We start from the raw sequence: 20,062 nt of genomic DNA on the forward strand, positions 1-20,062 counted from the left end.
CTGATCTGCAGAGGTTTATGCGCTGAGCTTTAAAAGACGGCGGTGGGACGGACGTCCAGCCTATGTGTCTGGGAGCACGACGTCTTCCTCTCGCAGCTTCCTTTATAAGTACATGTCAAGGACGTTTTTCTGAGTCTGAAGTCAGTTTAAAGCAATTAAAAACACAAGCACGTCAACTGGAAACTCATCTCACGCTGACTGGACCTCATGTGATGTTCACTGTCATGGTAACGTTTACTCTAAGCGCTACTCCATGCTTGCGCGTCATTTTGCATCGGATTAATTGTAGTGAGCATGTAAACATCAGATTGTTGAATTGAGTGAGAATAAACACCTCAGTCTGAATCTGTAATCCGATTGATTGTAGTAAATCGGATTGGCAAAAATCTTTGCATGTAAACAAAGCCACTGTGACTTTAGACCACATGGAACAGACACAGATCAACTGGAAAGAGGTTTCTAGCACATCACCGAATTAACTCATCATACTGTCTTCCTTTTTAACTTCCAGACCTAACAGACAAAACAGGCTGTTGTATGTTGTATCTCAGTCGAATATTCTTAGTTTATAAACACTAAAACAAGGCCCAATCCAATTTCACTCTTTACCCCTAACACTTAGCCCTACCCCTCCATTTTGCACATTGACGTCTAGGGGTAGGGTTGTCCTGATTGTTGTTGAAATGGAGGGGTAAGGTGAAATCTTAGGGCTATTTGGCCCTTCAAACAGAGATTTTTCAGAGGCTCACTACAAACGGAGTTTTGTGAGAAAATTCCCAGAATGCCCTGCGAATCATCAGAAAGACAGCTGCTCAAGCGACCAAAGAGACACATAAATGTAAGTATTTCTCTGTTATAAAGCCGTTGTATTGTAAGAGACCATTGTAATAGCGTTTTATGGTCATTTATAACACGCATAAAAATTGCTAGTCTCGTTCGCTACCTGGCGAATTTTCCTTAAATGGTGCAGCTGCATCTTGGCTCTTGAAGGGTTGTCCCATTTCATAGGGGCAAGATTTCAACCACTACCCTGTGTAACTCAAGGGGGAGGGTTACACTCGAAAACAAGGGGTAGGGGTAAAAATAAGAAATGGGATTGGACCCAAGTGTCTAGTAACAGGGCCCTTTGTCTTGGCAATCAGTACCTTAATCAGAGGAATGACACATAACAAAGCTATACCTACCAAAAAACAAAAAAAAGATCATACACATATCAAATTAGCAGAGCTCTCCTCACCCCAGACAATAACCATGACCACCAGCTTCCATTGTCTTTCATAGTGTTCATAACATGTTCATCCCCAAGGTCTTTAAATTTAGTCATCATTCTGGTAAAATTTCCCTCATCAGAAGGATTTGTTGGAATATACACTCACTAGCCACTTTATTAGGTAGTTTATTATTTATTAGGCACTTTATTATTTACTTTCTAGTAAAAGGTTTGACCCCCTTTTGCCTTCAGAACTGTCTTAATTCTTCGTGGCATACTTTCAACAAGGTGTTGGAAACATTCCTCAGAGATTTTGTTTGGTTATTTGAGTTAATGTTAGCTTTTTATCATCTGGAACCAGTCTGCCCATTCTCCTCTGACCTCTCACATCAACAAGGCATTTTCGTCCACACAACTGACCACTTACTGGATATTTTCTCTTTTTCGGACTGTTCTCTGTAAACCCTAGAGATGGTTGTGTGTGAAAATCCCAGTAGATCAGCAGTTTCTGAAATACTCAGACCAGCCCATCTGGCACCAACAACCACGCCACGTTCAAAGTCACTTAAATCCCCTTTCTTCCCCGTTCTGATGCTCGGTTTGCACTTCAGCAAGTTGTCTTGACCACCTCTACATGCCTAAGTGCATTGTGTTGGGCCATGTGATTGGCTAATTAGCTGTTTGTGTTAACAAGCAATTAAACCTACCTTAACAAGCAATTAAACGTACCTAATAAAGTGGCTGGTGAGTGTAACTGAGATAATGAAGAAAAAAGTAACAATCTGTCATGAATGTATTGTTCTTGATAGTGGGCAAACTTTGTTCAGTATGTTTGCTGATGTCCAGGAATAAAAAAGCAATGCATGTGAAATGTTCTTTTATGATTAACGTTTAGTGAATAAAATAACATTTAGTAACGGTCATGAATGGTAACGGTCACAAGACTGTGGTCATGCAAAGTAAAACAGTGTAAGTTTCAGGGAAGCTTCAGTTGGAAAGTGAACCAATTTAACATTTTTTCCTTTTTAACTTTTACAAACAGTTTGAACAAATCGATCTACTCTTCTGCCCAGTGCTGTTCTTGCTGCCTCTATCTCTGCACAACCCTCTGCAAATCCTTTGTCTCTCGCCTCTTTTACCTTTTCATCAAGTTTGGCATGAAACTCCTCCTCTGCCTGTTTTCTTGCTATTACTTCAGTCTGTGTTTTGAGATTCTCTATCTCTCTGTTGTGAATCTCTATAATGAATTCAAGGTTTCTCCTTTCAACTTCAGCCCGTATAATCTCTTCTTCCTCTCTTTCTTCTCGAAAAGACTTCAGCTGCTTCTGTAGCTGTTCCTCCATTTCCTTTCTGAGTTGTTCTTCTTTTTCATTTCTTTCTTTCTCCTCTTTCTCTCTCTGTGCCTCTAGTTGTTCCTTCATCTGTCTTATTTTTTCATTTGCCTCATTTTCTATTCTTTTCCTCTCTTGTTCTTCTTTCTCTTCTCTCTCCTTTTCTTTTAAATCCCTCTCCTCCTTTTCTTTTTGCTTTTCCCATTCATGTTGTCTTTGCTTTCTAATCTGCTGTAAAGTCCAGGCTTCCTCCATTGATGCAATTGTTTTCTCCCAATACTTCTGTTGCTTTTCTCTCCTCTTCTCCTCCTCCTCCATCCTCTTTATCCACTCTTGCTGCTGAGTTAACTGCAGCTCTTGTAGCTCCTTCTTTTTACTTTCCTCCGCCTGCTGAATTTTCTCTTCCAGTTCTTTTCGTCTTTTCTCCTCCTCTTCTGCCTTCTGTTTATAGTCCTGCTGTAAATTCATTAGTTCTTCTCTTACTTTCTTCTCCATGTCTTCTCTTTCTTTCTCAAAGTTCTCTCGTTCTTCTTTCTGTTTCTTCTTCCATTCTTCTTCTTTCTTTCTTCTTTCCTCCTCCTCCTGATCTCTCCTTCTCCAATCTTCTTCTCTTTGTTTCTCCCACCGTTGACTGTTCTCCTCTTTTTCTCTGTGAATCTCAGCCATCCACTGTTGCATCTTTTTCTCATCTTCTTCTCTTTTTTTCGTTACATCTTCTCTTTGTATCTTTTCCCTTTCAGTCATCTCTCTCTTTATCTCTAGTTCTTTTTCTTTAAATTCTTTCTCTCTTCTTCTCCCTTCTGCTTCTTGTTTTTCTTTTTCTTTCTGTATCTCTATTCTCATTCTCTCCATTTCAGCTTCATATTTGGCTTTCAGTCTTTCTTTCACTCTTTCTATCTCCTCCTCTCTCTCCTTCAGTATTCTCTCCTGTTCTTCTTGTAGAGCTTTCTCTACCTGCTGGAACATGTCATTAGTGTAGCAGCTCCCTCCATTCACTGCCAGCATGGAGTCGATCTTCTCCAGTAGATCAGCGACCTGGGTGGAGCTGCTTTTATTACTGTTGTTGAGCACATGATATCTGTTACCAAAGTCAAACAGAAATCTCTTCATAGTTGGACCACACTTTTCTATGTACTGTTCAATAGTGTTTCCCTTTAAAAAATCTCCTTTACTGAAGACCACTATAGTGTACATTTTGTGTTTTTCACCAAATGTATCCTTGATCATATTCACTGTGTCTTGCTCCTCTTGGGTGAAGCGCTGCCCGATGCTCAGCACCAGCAGGAACACATGTGGACCCGGAGCTGCCATGGAGATGCACTTAGTGATCTCTTTAGTGATCTCCACATTAGGAACATTAGTATCAAACAGTCCTGGAGTGTCAACCACAGTGATCTGCCTCCCATTTATGTCAGCTGACTCTTTCTGACACACAACAGTAACTGATCCACCAATATCTTCCGTAAACACGTCCTCTTTCCCCAAAATGGTGTTTCCTGTTGCACTCTTTCCAACTCCTGTCTTCCCCAGCAGAACAATCCGCAAGGCCTCAGGGCTTTTTGGTGAACCTGTACAGGGTAGATCATTGAACTTTTCATTATCCCAGATTTGTGCCATTTGGTTAGACAGTCAGACAAGACACCCTGAACCACTAAACTGAATCTCTTAAATTTAGCAATCAGTTAAAATTATGCCTTTTATTTATGTATTCATCTTCTTAATTTCAATGTTACAGCCATTGATTATTTTTTTATCAGTACTTATTTTGTCTTATTTCTGTTAATAAGCAGTAACAGTAATGGATGCTAAGCATTAAATTTCACATTATTTTCTTTTAATTCTATGACAGAACTTCATTGCTTGCATTTTTTATACAGCTGCTGCCTGAGTGAGTGCACTTAAGAGACACTGAGCAGACCAGATCTGGAGAAAGAAGCAGAGATAAAAGACACAGGTTTCCACATAGAAATGAAACTTGGGCGAATCACCCAGCAAAAGACAGATAAAGCCATCAGACAGACCAAAGGAAATAGGGCACCTGGTAAAGACAGAATCACTGCAGACATACTGGTGAACTTTTAAACTTTTAAAAGTGTGGGAGGAAGGCAGAGTCCCAGAAACATGAATGAACGGCATCGTTTTAGAGGGGCGATCTGTTAGTGTGTGGGAATTGGAAGGGCATCAACCTAGTATCAGTACCAGGGAAGATCTTGTGTAGAGTCCCGTTACAGAGGATGAGACAAGCCATTGAGAGGATCCTCAGCGAAGAGCAGTGAGGATTCAGAAGTGGTATTGGATGCACAGATCAGATCTTTGTTTTGTGTGCCATAGTGGAACAGTCACTTGAATGGAACTCATCACTCTACATCAGTTTCATCAATTTCGAAAAAAGCTTTTGACAGCATCCAATACCCCTCACTCTGGAAGTTTCTTGGAGCATATGGATTTCCAACAAAAGTCAGCAACATCCTGAGAGACATGAACGCCAACAACCAGTGCTGTGTGTGACATGGTAGGCTAAAAAGTGAGTGGTTCCATGTCAAAAGCAGAGTCAGACAGGGCTGTGTAATCTTGCCCATCCTCTTCCTCATCATCATCAACTGAGTAAGAAAAGCCACTGGGTGATGAGAAAAGCCAGACTGTGATAGCCATGTGTGCAACAAGTCCAGTCGTGAAATTTCCTCACTACTAAATAATCCACAGTCAACTGTCTGTAGTATTCTAACAAAATGGAAGCAACAGGGAACGACAGCAACTCAGCCACAAAGTGGTAGGCCATGTAAAATGACAGGTCAGCAAATGCTAAGGCACACAATACGCAGAGGTTGCAACATTCTGCAGCGTCAATCACTACAGACCTCCAAACTTCATGTGGCAGTCTGACTGCATTGTGCAATATTTGGTGAAGGGGGGGATAATAGTGTGGAGTTGTTTTTCTGTAGTTGGGCTCGGCCACTTAGTTACAATGAAAGGAACTTTTTATGCTTCAGCAGATCAATTTCAGAGACAATTGCTCACAAATTTGTGGAAACAGTTTGGGGATGGCCCCTTCCTGTTCCAAAATGACTGCGCACCAATTCACAAAGCAAAATCCATGAAGACATGGATGAGCGAGTTTGGTGTGGAAGAGCTTCACTGGCCTGCAGAGTCCTGACCTCAACCCAATTGAATTGGGATGAATTAGAATGAAGATCATGAGGCAGGCCAACATCAGTGTCTGACCTCAACAAACGCGCTTCTGGAAGAATGCAAAAATTCCCATAAACACACTCCTAACCCTTGTGAAAAATCTTCCCAGAAAAGTTAAAGCTGTTATAGCTGCAAAGGGTGGACTGACATCATATTAAACCCATGGATTAAGAATGGGATCTCATTCAATTTCTTATGTGTCTCAAGGCAGACGAGAAAATACTGTAGCGTCGGCCCAAAGGGGGACGGTGCTACTTCCCATGAGCCCCTGCGGCTCTGGTATTGGTTCCTGTTATGTGTAATGTTGGCGCATGTATTTATTAGTTATGTGTTTGGTTATGTGTGTTATGTAGCTTGAGTCTTCCCTTACCGGTTTATGTAGTTGTACTGTATAAGTTGTCACCTGCCGTGTGCATGTGTTGTATTGTTGTTGATGTCATTCCCTCGTGTGCTGTGTGGGAGACAGGTCCATTTACCCATTTGGGTGATTACGTTGCTAAGGCATCAAATTAAAAGAGCCTTTTTTCTGTCAAAATGGATCAGTTCGCTGTCTCTCCCTCCTCCACCACGCCACAATACTTTTGGCAATATAGTGTATGTGTCACACCCTTGCATGGTACTAGGAATCAGTCTTCTAACCTGAACTTCATTGCCCAGAACAGTTTGCTGGAAACCCAGGTTCCTGGAACCAATCAAAGGACTTGTACCCGCTTACCCTCACTTGAGTACTGATTGTACACACCTGTGTTGTTCCTTATTTAAGCTGTTTTTGCCTAGTCTCTTTGTGTAGTATTGCCAGTTTACCTGCCTTACTGAGCGTTAATCTATATTTGCTATCTTTCGTGTTTTGACCCTGTTTTGTCTTTCTACCTCGTTTTTTGCCTTGTCCCATTTGTTGTGTATGCTATTTTGGTGTTTTCACCCTGAATTGTTTTCAACTACCCTTTTGGAATTGCCCTTAACAATAAAACTCATCTTGGTCCTGACAGTATGTCAGACATGTCAACTCTGATACCTAGTGGAAAGCAACCAAGTTCACAGATTTTGCAAATATACGTTTATTCCAAATCCAAAAGAAAGTTAGGACAGGACTATGTTTACCACTGTGTTACTATCCTCTTATCAACACTTACCAATAGTTTGGAGACAGAAGACAGTTCTAGATCCAGTTTTTAAAAGTGCAGTTTATGTCATTGTTTTTTATACAAGTTTTAAGCTGTGCAACTGTTTGATACTTTGTCATATTTTGAGCTTAATAATGCACCGCCCTTTTTTTTATAGACGAATGTTCTGGACTGCCAGCAGACCAGTCTAGGACCTGCACTCTCTGGTTATGTAGCCATTTTGATGTACAACATGAAGAATGTTTCGTTGCATTATCATGTTGAAATAAGATGTCTAGAAAGCCTCCTCCTCCTCACCTACCTTGACAGTTTGTATTCCCAAGCTCATGTGGCGATCTCCATCACAGAGGTAAGTTGGATGCATATTTTATACACCAACATCCCCTATTTAATATGTCCCAAGTTTTTGGAAGGCGGTTGCAGGTTTTAGACTTAGACTTAGACAGACTTTGTTGTCATTCAAACTAACATGGTAAACTGCACATTAGAATGAAATTTTTGTTGCCTTGGCTCAGACCAGATCAGTAATCAAGTAATACAATGTAGTGCAAAGTATTATGTAGTGCAAAGTGTAGTGCATTATGTAAACATATGTATATAAGCAGATCAATCATTTTAAGTATATGTACAAGAGTATATTGCAGTAGAGGTCCCATGTATGAGGTAATCAAAAAAAAATGCAGCATGTTATCTAGAGTTCAGCAGTCTTATGGCATGTGGGAAGAAGCTGTTTTTGAACCTGGCTGTTCTGCTTCGAAGGCTTCGGAACCTCCTTCCAGAGGGCAGTGATAGCAGTCCATGGGAGGGGTGTCTGTTTTAGAATGAGCGTAAGCAATAAAGTTGATAAAAGTCTGGAGTGAAGACCCTGACAAACGCAATCCAAACTACTCCATGCAAATTTGGCACAAAAAATCGTGTACCCTGCCCGGGAAATGGTCACTGGGACCTACACCTGGAGCCAGGCCTGGGGGTAGTGTTCCACGGCGCATGCCTGGTGGCCGGGCAGCCCACATAACCCGGTCGGGCTCTGCCTGAAGAGGTAACATGGGGAGGCCATGTGGGCCCACCATCCGCAAGGTCCAGCACGGGAGAGCGGTGCAGTGCCGTATTGGCAGTGGGAGATTGAGGGGAGGCCCTTGGTGGCCTAGGCCCCTGCAGCAGAAACTAGCTTTTGGTACATGGAATGTAACCTCACTGGGGGGGAAGGAGCCGGAACTTGTGCAGGTTGAGAGGTACCAACTAGATATAGTTGGGCTCACCTCCACCCACAGTGTCGGCTCTGGAACCAAACTCCTGGATAGGGGTTGGTCTCTCTCCTACTCAGGGGTTGCACAGGTTGAGAGGCGCCGGGCAGGTGTGGGGATACTCACGAGTCCCTGGCTGGTGACCATGCAGTTGGAGTTTGTCCCGGTGGATGAGAGGTTTGCCTCAATGCGAATTAACATCGCAGAGAGGAAAACTTTGACTGTTGTCTGTGCTTATGCACCAAACAACAGGTCAGAGTATTCGGCCTTCTTGGAGTGAGTGGGCGGGGTTCTGGAAAGGGTCCCGTCTACAGACTCTATAGTCTTACTGGGAGACTTCAATGTGCATGTTGGCAATGACTGGGAGACCTGGAAAGATGTGATTGGGAAGAATGGCCTGCCCGATCTAAACCCAAATGGTGAATTGTTATTGGACTTCTGTGCCAGGCATGGATTGTCGATAACAAACACCAAGTTTGAACACAAGGATGTTCATAAGTGTACATAAGGTCAATGATCGACTTTGTTGTCGTTTCATCTGACTTGGGACCATATGTTCTGGACACTAGGGTGAAGAGAGGTGCTGAGCTGTCAACTGATAACTATCTGGTGGTTTACCGGTCGATCTATATCCCAACCCTCACCTATGGTCATGAGCTGTGGGTAATGACCGAAAGAACGAGATTGCGAATACAAGCTGTGGAAATGAGCTTTCTTCGTTGGGTGGCGGGCTACATGCTATGTGATAGAGTGAGGAGCTCGGTTATCCGGGAGGAGCTCAGAGTAGAGCCGCTACTCCTCCACATTGAGAGGAGTCAGCTGAGGTGGTTCGTGCATCTGAAACGGATGCCCCCTGGACGCCTGGGGGTGTTCCAGGCACGGCCTACCGGGACAAGACCAGTCGTCCTAGGACCTGCTGGAGGGATTAAATCTCCAAGTTGGCCTGGGAGCAGCTTGGGGTCCCCGGGAATGAGCTGGAGGAAGTTGCGGGGGACAGGGTCATCTGAGATTCTCTGCTCTCCCAACTGCTACCACGTCCCTATCTGGATTAGCAGTCAATCATGATGATGATGATGATAAAATAAATTGAAATAATAAAATTACATATCTTGTGTTTGTACTGATTTTACAACCAAAAAAGTTGCGATGCTGAGGAGATTGTGAATAAAAATAGAAAATCTTACAAATCATCAAACCATATTTTTAAATGAAAATACTACAAAAACAACTTATATATATATATATATATATATATATATATATATATATATATATATAGCCAAAATATGTATGTCGTTCAGCATTAATGGTGCTTCACAGATGTGCACATCATCCCTGAAATTTGCATTAATGCAACCCTATACGATTAAAAACTGGCTTTTGAACTGTGCACTAAGATAGCACAGTGTCCATGATTTCCAAAAAGAAATTCATATGTTGATTTGTCCGACCACAGAATACTTTCCTACATCCCCTCAGATCCTTTTAAATGAGATCAAGTCCAGATAAGGTGGCTGTGTTTGTGGATCCTGTTTAAATATGGTTTATTATTTGCTTTTTAGAGTTTTAAATTGCATCTGTGGATACAGACAGTGGTTTTCAAAAGTGATCCTGAGCCCATGCACTCATTTTAATGCAGTGCAACCTGAGGCCACAAAGGTCTTGATATTATGAACCGTAGATAAAAAGCAAAAATTCTTTGCTATTTTACACTGAAAATGTTATTCCTGAATTGTTGCACTAGTAGTCTTTCACATAGTGATGAATCCCTCCTCATCTTCACTTGTGAAAAACTCAGCCTCTCTTAACAGCTTTTTTCATACCCAATCATGTTACTGACCTGTTGCCGATTAACCACCATGTATTTTTAGCATTAAACAACTTTACCAGCCCATTGCTGCTGCCAACTTTTTGGGAATGTGTTGTTGGTATGAAATTCAAAATGGACATGTATTTTTCAAAAAATAATAAACTGTCTCAGTTTCAACATTTGCTATTTTGTCTTTGTACAGTTTTCAGTGAACCATAAGGTTTACATGATTTGCACATCATTGCATTTGGAAATAGGGTTCTATATCAGTACAGGTCAAAGTGGATTTTTAAATTACTGCTCTCTGTTTGTGTTTACATTTTACCTACTATCTCTTTACTATTTTACAGTTCCATTTTTGTTATTGGGTATTTTTGTAAACTAATGGCTTCTGCATAATCAACTCTGATATTTCATTCACTCTGTTACATTATGTAGCCTGAGATTAATATGGTCATTACTAGAAGAATTTATTGAGACAATGAGAAAATTATGGAATTATAGCTTTTAAAAGGTTTTTAAGGTGTGCAACCAAGTTTATAAAACTGCATATAAATGTGTATATAGGTACTGATTTTAGGACTGTGAAAACAAAAAGTTTTTGCAAAATACATTTGAATCATGTCACGATTGGCTCCTCCCACTCCTCCATGTGCTCTTGTGTTTACTTCCTGGTCGTTCACATGCTTCTTTGTTTTGATTTTCACAGTCCTGCTCCCTGGTTTTGTTAGTCCGTCCCTGACCATTTCCACCTGTTTTCCACCTGTGTCTTGTGATTCATTGTGTTATATAAGCCCTGTGTTTGCCCTGGTCTGTGTTGGTCTTTGTTTGATTGTGTCTGATTGTGCTGTATGTGTTTGATGTATGGTTTTCGATTTTTCGGCCCCCCTTGTTTGTGTAACCTGTGCATTTTTGTCATGTCTGTCCCTCCTGCTCTCCATGTTGGCTATCTGAACCTGGACCATTATGATTATGACCCTGGATTTGCCCAGAATAAATCTCGCTTTTCTCAGCGCATGCGTCCGCCTCATCGTTTCACGTCACAAATCACACTTTAATAACTTTATAAATGCCAAAACCTTAAGTAAACAATCCATGAATTTTAATATAAAACACAATATATCCATTTTATTTTAAGTGCACCCTATTAGTGAGAATTATGATATAAAAACAACTTAGCTGAATATTCCATATTGTACTTATTTTTACAAAAATTATAACTTACCTTGAGTTTGACTCTTCCGGTTCTTCCGTGTAAGATCCGTGATTTTCTGTTGTAGATTTTGAATGTGTTTTTTGTACTGCAGCTGGGTTTCAACCTGGGCTTCTACATACATGTCCATGGTGTACAGGCTCCCTCTGCTCTCTTTATGAAGCATCTCCAAACATTTAATCAGCTGTGTTGCATCTGTTTCACTGTTAACAAATTTGTATCGTCTGCCAAAAGACTTTATCACTTTCTCAACACTGGCATCCAGTTCTTTGCTCTGAGATTGCCGACTGATCAGGACTATAGTGTTCTTGTTGAGTCTTGAGCTGAAAATTCTCTGGATCATCTCCATTTCTCCCTTGTCTTCATCAGTGAGGCGGTCTTCAGAAATGACTATGAAAAAGGCATGAACTCCAGGATCACAGACAGAGACACAGTGGAAAGCCTCTTGCATCACTTTTTCCTCTGAGAGCTGAGTGTTGTAGAGAGCTGGCATCTCCACCAAACCGATCAAATGTCCACACACTTCTCCGTCCATCCTCACACACACTGAGCTAGACTTCTGTTTCACTTTCTGGTGAGATGTTGAGAACATTTCACCAAGCAGAAGTTTACATACTGAGGTCTTTGCTTCATTTTCCCTCCCAAGCAGAACTACGTTAGATCTTGGTTTAGATCCTGAAAGAAAAAAAAAACAATTTTTGTCAACTCTTAAAAAACTTATAATACCATTTGGAAAAAAATAATGAAAAAAAATTAAACAGGAAATATAGATAAGCTATTTGTGGCTAAAATATGCAGATATTACTTTATTAAGACTTGTATTTAGTTATATTTTAGATCTCAATTGAGCACAACCTTCAAGCAGCCCATTATTACATGAAAAGTCAAGAAACTATACTAGTTCAAAATGGCAAAATTGTTGGCAACAATAATGTACTGTCTTCAAGGCAGAAATATACTTTTTATTGTGCTTAACAGTTTTGTGTTGAATTCTGTGAAAATATTGACAGTAAAGATTACTCCGGGACAAAGACCTGATACAGTAACAATATTTTTATAACACATTAATGCATACAGTATTATCAGCCTTACGGTAAAAACAGGCATTAAAAATACTTTTCCGAAACAGACACCCTGTGGGCACAAGTCTGTTAAAGAGACGTTGAGATGTTGTCTTCCTCTAAAGTCAGCCAACAAACATGTGCATTTTAATTTTTTTTTGTGATATCTGTGAAACTGGGCAACACTAGGCAACACTGCTGCCAGTAAGCTCCTGTAAATTAACAGAGTTGTCACGATTGGCCCCTCCCAGGTCTGTAAATGTGTTCATGTTTTGGTTTAGCCCATGTGCGTTTGGGTTTTGGTTTAGCCCCCTCGTTTCATGACTCCGCCCCTGATTGTCTTCACCTGTTTTCCACCTGTCCCTCGTTTTCCCTGTGTATTTAAGGCCAAAATGCAGCTTTTAATTTATGGAATGAAAAATGCTGGTCAGCCCTACCTCACCCTATGTGAACACAAACTGCCCCCTTAGCTACAAGTAATCAACTAGTTAACCAAATTCAATTGACAATTGGTTGTAATTTCACTAACCACAGCCAGGCATGATTACTGTCAGACCTGTAGAATTTAAAGATCACTTAAATAGAACCAGTCTGGCGATGTGAAGCAGGCTCGAAAAGTAGCACATGATGCCACGTTCTGAAGAGAAGTCACTGAAATCTACCAGTCTGGAAAGGGTTACAAAGCTTCAGTGAGCCACAATGCTGCCATTAAACACAAATGGAGAATGTCTCCCTGTCGGTTTGCGACCTAAAGCTCAAACACATTTGGGTTATGCAGCAGAACGATGATCTGAAACATACAAGCAAGTCCACCTCTAAATGGCTCAAAAGTTCTGACTTGAGTCCCATCTCAAGACCTTAAAGGGTTAGTTCATGCTTGAAAACCTTCCAATGTTGTGGAATGAAAACAATTTTGCAAAAAAGAGTGGGCATAAATCCACAGTGACGTAAAACTTCATAACAAGGTATCACAATCGTTTGATAGCTGTTGTTATTGCCAAATGTGGCACAAACAGTTATTACAATTGGTGAGGTCATTACTTTTAGGTTTTGAATAAGTGATACTTTATTAATCCCACAAACGGGGAAATTCCACCTTTGCATTTAATCCACCCATGAAGTGAAACACCACATACACACTAGTCAATAGACACACACTAGGGGGACAGTGAGCACACTTGCTCGGATCAGTGGGCAGCCCTATCCACGGCAATTGGGGTTAGGGGTCTTGCTCAAGGACACCTCAGTCATGTGCTGTCGGCCCTGGGGATTAGAACCGGCAACCTCCCGGTCACAGGGCCAGTTCCCTAACCTCCAGCCCACGACTGCCCCACGACTGAATAAATCTTTAATATCTACAATATTCTATTTTTAATAAATTGAATTATCATTTAAAAGCTGCATTTTGTGTGTAATTGCATTGTCTTTATCTTATATTAAAATATGTTGGATGATCAGAAACAAGTGTGACCAATTAGCAAAAATAAAGAGGTTTTTAATTTCCAAGACACCAAGACTATTAGTATAATTAACATTGCTTTTACAATGTGGATATTTTTTATAACATTTATTGCCAAATAAGAGTGATGAACATTCTCCCATATTGCAAAATTTAAACTAACATTATTTGTTTTGAAGTTGCTGCCAACACTGCTGTATGATGTACATAAAAAACAGCAGGCAAACAAGTTCAGCCACAGGAAGTGATAGAATGAAGATTAAAAGTATCATAAATGCACTTGTTTTTAAGTCGAGGGTAGATTGTGGTGGGTGCTTGGGATAAACATTCTACCATAAGATTTGAATGTGGAAAGACTGTGATGCTGTCTGATAAAAGACATGGGAATTTACATAGACAGCAGTAATATTAGAGCAGACTCACTTACCAAGACTGTAGAGGTTAGACAGACGGTTATAAAGCAGCAGTTATAAATGAGCAAGAGAACCTTGAAATCAGTGTGATATTCTGCAGGGTGGCAGTGAAGGTTTTGGAGAACAGGTGCAATGTCATGCTAGGACTATGTATTATTGGGAAGGCAAGCAGCAGAATTCTGGACCAAAACCTGCTTTTGTAGAAACGGAGGGCAACTGCATGCTAGACAGGACTTGCAGTTGTGTAGACACCTGAAGATAAAACAGGTAAAACTGATTGAGCAGTGTAGTGGCTAAGACAGGATTTAATCCTTTCTAGATTGCTAAAAACAGATTGTGATGTTGTTTCACATCCAAATTCCAAATCCAAAGTCATTTGTCTCATACAATCATATTATATCTCCGAAGGCCAGGCATGCTGGGGATTAGTATGCATTAACATCATATACACCGTCATTAACAGCTGTTTTGCACCACCTAGACAGAGCTAACGGAATGTTTACACGGTTTGTTTGTTGTTAAATGGCATATCTGTTGCATACTGGTGAAAGCAATACCTTAGGGGAACCTCTGACCAGTATACCCACTACTTACTGCTGTTACAAATTTGCCATTTTTACTGCTGCTTGTCAACCCACACCACCAACATGATGTTAAATTCTATCTACTTGTGAGAATCCATGCAACACTTAGCAGAGCATGTGCACGTCAGAAACTGCTTTGTGGTATCAGACACAGGTATCAGTATCCTCATCACTAATACCCAACACTGTGTTTAAGTACCAGTATTAGTGCCAATACCAATATGGTGTCAGTACCTTTGCAACGCTACTGCTGTCCATAGAGGAAGACAGCTATATCACTGGAGTAGTGCTTTAGGACCATATTAACTGAGTGTTTCATTTGGAACCAAGGACATTATTTTGTCTTGTCACAACTTTTCACAAAGTTTCATACATTTGTTTCAGGGCTTTTTGTTTTGTTTTCTTTGCATTTCACAGGTAGATTTTTAATAGATTTAGTGCTAAAGAAAATCTATGTATGAAATATTGTATAATGTTATCAAGGTTGAGCATATAGACAACAAACAACAGAGTTTCACTTTTGGGGGATCTCATAAGTGAAAGGTTAGGAGGATGAAGTATAACTAGAGGGGGTAAATCATTGTTATTTACTACTGAAATGTTTGGTCACACTGGTCATTAGAGTTGTTTTAGTTTTCTCTTGCTTCTGTCGAGGTAGATCACCTTCAATTCCTTGCTGTTTTGTTGGATCATGTTCATGCAGCTGTTTTATCTCTTCATGTTCCTTCAGTTCTGTTTGGTCATACTCTTGTAGTTCTTCTGTTTCTTCATGCTCTTGCCCTTTTATATGATAAAGCTCTTCCACTTCTGTTTCTTGCTCAGACCATTTCTGTTCTAAAGTAAGTGGGGCATCCTCAAATTCCTCACAGACAAAGCTCCCTCTGTTCTCTTCAACCACCTTTTCTATAATTTCCACAAACGTAGCACAGCTACACTTACTCCACTCTAAATGTCTGTTACTGTATTTTGTGATGACTTTCTGTATGATGTTCTCCTGAACTGGACCTGCACTGGCTCCAGCTGCTTTGTTCTGTGTGGTCAGCACCAGGGTGTATTTATGGGCCTCCTCAGACAGAGAGCTGAGGATGTGATCCATTCGGCTGCTGTCTGTCTCAGTGAAGTCATCTGGCTGTAGAACCAGCACAACACCATGAGGTCCAGGAGAACACAGAGACGTGCATTCTTTAATCCGCACTGTGATCTGATACACGGACAGGTCAGGATCAAACAGGTGAGGAGTGTTGATGACGGTGATGTATCTTCCCTCCACCTTTCCTCTGGCTCTCTCACTGTGCTGCTCTACTAAAGGAGGAGGACCTTCAGTATCAAATACGTCTCTACCCAGGATGGAGTTTCCCACTCTGCTGATCTCTGAGCTGTTCTTCCCCAGCAGAACAATCCTCAGGTCAGAAACTATGAACGCAAACATATGCATGGTACATTACTACACATCCTTTTTTCTATTAATACTGGATTGATAAATAGCTTTTTTGCTTGCTGTTATTCTTATAAACATGTTTTACTTGTAAATGTCTAAGCATGTTTCCCTTCTTCAGTTAGAAGTAGAAATACTGATAAACAAAATTAAACCATTAAGCCGAACATGGCAATCACCGTTACATAATAATGTTATAATAAAAAGAGACTTGCTGAACTAAGTAGAAATTGTGATAGTATCTGTTCTATTGCAGATGCTATTTGCCAGTGAAAATGTGTTCTATATAATGATGGCATATTACTCATTTGCTTGAATGCAAACTCATTCACACACACTGAAAGCACTAGGCACAAAAACAGCAGCACTAGATGACAGTCTGGTGTGTTAAAGCCTGTTTTAAACCAAACTGTGCCTGCCCCCAATGGATAAGACATATACAGTGATAGGACCTACAGGACTTACTGACATATACAGTGATAGGACCTACAAGACTTACTGACATATACAGTGATAGGATAGGACTTACACAGTGGCATATTAAGCATTTAGAGCTCATCAAAAAGGGCACTGTAAATCTCGACACAAAAACCCAGGGCAAATAATAAATATGTAACATTATGCAGATAGAAACTACAGCCTGCATGTCTTTTAACCTTTCTCATTCAAAAAGCCAGGTACCTTTTGCACTCTGTTACAATTTCATTACAAATGAACCAATAGAAATTGTTAAAAAATACTTTAAAAAACTTCTTATAGTGACTTGCATTAAAGTTTTTTATGTTGTTAAGAATTTAGTTTTTTTACTTCTTCTGTCAGGTTACCATTTTGGAGATACAATGTTCAGACAGCAATAATATATAGCTAAAAGGATATAGAAACAAAGCTATAGAAACAAAAGAAGCACTCTTCCTAAACTGCAGGATAGCTCAATATATATGTTTGTATATTTTAAGAATAAAATAATAATAATAATAATAATAATAATAAATAATGTGCATTCCCCAAAATATACCTTGGTTCAAATTAACCTCTTAATTTAAATTCATTTTTATTTTTAGTTAAATATGACTCTAAATGCAGTGCATTAACAAAAAAAATGTTCAACCTCTTCTCAAAACTCTTGGAATATCGGAAATCCAGTTAATAAGCTCCCAAACCACATGCTGCATGAAAGCTGAGGTGCACTCCACTTATCTGTGCCAACCCACTGCTTTTAGTGTAGTGGGGTGGAGAAATGTGTTTATATGTGGTGCTGCTCTACTCTTACATAAATCATTGAATAGTCTCTGCAATTTAAATAAAAATGTCACTTGAAACTGTGGAATCTGTCCTTATTATCCTGAAAGCATACTTTAAATTTTAAGCATCTTTATTAACTTTATTATTTTATTGTGCTAATGGGACACATTCACAGAGAGCTTGGAGTTCTTTAATCAGGTTCCTCACAGGTGAGAATATTTACAGCCCCTTCTCAAGTGTCACTCTAGGCCACTGCCTAGTTCAACTATGGACAGTTACTAAAATATATATCTGATAAAATATATATCACCCACATGCACCACTCTAATGATTTATGCCTTGTTTTTGTGCTTGCACAAGAAACTTGAGACACAAACTGCTTCTGGTCCAGTGTGTGGTTTCCTTAAATCTGGTCCTGAATGAACAAAAAACCAATACTGTCCTGTTTGAGCAGCCCTGATTAAACTAATCTCTAATGTGACTGTAATGTGGTGAATCTAAAAAATAACATATACAGTAAGAACATCTATTTAGCAGATGCAGCAGACAAACATAGTGAAATTATAACACTGTAATGTAAAATTGTATTACTGGATTGTAATGGAGGTGTGAGAACATTCAACCTTACTGAAGGAATGTAATATAGTATCAGTACAGATATAGTGTAACTTACAGCTTATAGTCAGGTCCACACTATTTCTACTCCGAGAGAGTGACAGAACTGCAACATAAGAAAAAGTTATTTAATGTTAAATAAAATAAGATGTTATTTTCTAGTACAGTATATATCATAATATACAGTGTATATCTGTCTGTATAAAACATTCCACTAAACTCAACAATTAAGGCTCCAACTATCAAATAATCATATGTTCAAATATTCTATTCTAAACGTCATCCTGAATATTTAAATGTTTTGTGAGGATAAGACAAACTCAAGACCAAGACCTGTTCATGATTAAATGAAAAAAAAAAAAACTAACATCAGATTCTTTTTATGGTTCATTTGTTTTTTCAAAAGAATCAATCAACCTGATACATTTACATAGAGTGAAATTCCAGTATTTACCCTCAGAAACCAAAGCACAGATTTTGCAGACGCAGTTTTGATTCTTCTCTTTTAGACTGTTAAGGAGAAACTGGCCAAAATGTATGAATGTTTCACACATTTAGCTTTGTAAAAATTGAAATTTCTCATTTGTGATTTTAATACAGTTTATATATTTGAAACAAATGAATCTGTAAAACACAAAAATGCACACATACATTATTTTTCTCTAAATGTTACATTAACATTTTAAATGTATGTGCACACTCACAAGCGCCAGTGTCACAATTTTATGCCTTGCTTTAGCGTCTGTGCTATGACCTCAAAAACAGGCCAGTGATGCGCTTTAGTATGTGATGCTAGAAAATGTTTCTGGTCCAATGTGTAGTTTCCTTAAACCTGCTCCTGGATGGATAAAAACACTGTATTTTCCGGTTCTGGAAAGAGGTATTCGTTAATTCATTCAACAACAGAGCACTGAACCTTAAAGGAAACTGTGTTATGTATTCTCAAAGCAGATGCAGTGGACCTTACCTGGGGGATGCGTCATACTACCCGTCCGACAACGGTGTGACAGACCTGCACCATAAACGTAAGGCAAGGCTTTGGTAACGCAGTGTATAATACAGCATAAAGCACAGCGTCTCTCTGGCAGTCTAAAGACTTTCCACTAAACTCAACAATTAGGGTTTCAACTATCAAACAACCACATTTTCAAATATATTATCAGAAGTTGAAACACTTCAAAAATGAAAGCTGATGTTCACATATAAGCACAGTTGGACAAGGTAATTTCCCTTACAGTCTTACTATATATAAACCTGATAATCAGTAACACATTTTTAATACTGGTAGAACAATATAATATATAATAATAATATAATATAATATAATATAATATAATGATGTAATGTTAAATCATATAGCTAAAGTACACTAAATACTTTAACTACTTTGGACTAGAAAAGGTTAAAACACTCACCCTTGCCCTAACTGGACTGGCAGAGGCTAAAGAAAGTCTCTGAACTTCTGTCCAGTCTTCATGCTGAGTTACAGTCAGACTCTGAGCTCTCTGAGCTGCACTGTAATCAGCGGGGTTATTTCTGTAAACCGCTCCGTTCGTTTCTACTGAGTAAGTCGACTGAGTCGTGACTCTGTTTAAACCTCTGGATCTCCACACTTCAGCGCTCTTAACACTGATATATAAACTCCTCTCACTCTAAACGCGACGCTCTGCAGACCTGCTTTACTTCAGTTTAGTACAAATCACATTCTTACCAGACCCCGACGACATTCTGTGGCTGCTGTCGAACTGAAAGTCAAGAAATTCCTGAGAAAAACAGAGAGTGGGCTTCCAAACTGAACACGACCAGAGTGGGAGACCCTCTCACTGCGACTCAGCATAACCCCGACCTCTAGTCTCGCCTGGTTTAGTGGCCTAGAACTGTGTTTCACAATAAAAGTCCTTGTTAAAGGGTTTATTGATGGAGTGTCCAGTCCAGGGCGGGTGCAGCTGCAGATTTTCCTTCAGGTTATTAGAAGCAGAGGTGAGTCCATATCTCTGTGGGAACCAAGAACAGAGCAAATCTTAATAAATGACCTATTAAATCACCAATATTCAAACACGTTGTTTAACCATTATTTAGCTAATCAGTAAAATCTTTATTATTATTCCTATTATTATTATTACTATTATTCC

At 39.6% G+C, this 20,062-nt stretch overlaps 2 protein-coding genes across 10 annotated transcripts in view; both read right to left on the reverse strand.

The window, feature by feature from the left end:
- Nucleotides 1-2,070: 2,070 nt before the first annotated feature.
- LOC108438299 overlaps nucleotides 2,071-20,062 on the reverse strand; it is a 250,795-nt gene continuing 232,803 nt past the window's right edge. For all 9 annotated transcript variants that reach the window (XM_037541535.1, XM_017716031.2, XM_037541499.1 and 6 more), the window contains 2 exons: nucleotides 11,134-11,796; nucleotides 2,071-4,109 (listed from right to left, as the gene is read on the reverse strand). In XM_037541535.1, the coding sequence (XP_037397432.1) occupies nucleotides 2,236-4,109; nucleotides 11,134-11,796 (2,537 nt within the window). In that variant the 3' untranslated portion in view covers nucleotides 2,071-2,235. The remainder of the gene's footprint in view (nucleotides 4,110-11,133; nucleotides 11,797-20,062) is intronic.
- Nucleotides 13,657-19,776, reverse strand: LOC108438300 (GTPase IMAP family member 7-like). The gene is made up of 4 exons (XM_017716032.2): nucleotides 19,642-19,776; nucleotides 18,898-18,942; nucleotides 17,989-18,036; nucleotides 13,657-16,051 (listed from the first exon to the last, which is right to left on the reverse strand). The coding sequence occupies exons 1-4, from the start codon at nucleotides 19,655-19,657 to the stop codon at nucleotides 15,222-15,224; spliced, it is 939 nt and encodes a 312-aa protein (XP_017571521.1). The 5' UTR covers nucleotides 19,658-19,776; the 3' UTR covers nucleotides 13,657-15,221.

The sequence above is a fragment of the Pygocentrus nattereri genome, chromosome 1 (assembly GCF_015220715.1).
Source record: "Pygocentrus nattereri isolate fPygNat1 chromosome 1, fPygNat1.pri, whole genome shotgun sequence".
NCBI classification, from domain to species: domain Eukaryota; kingdom Metazoa; phylum Chordata; class Actinopteri; order Characiformes; family Serrasalmidae; genus Pygocentrus; species Pygocentrus nattereri.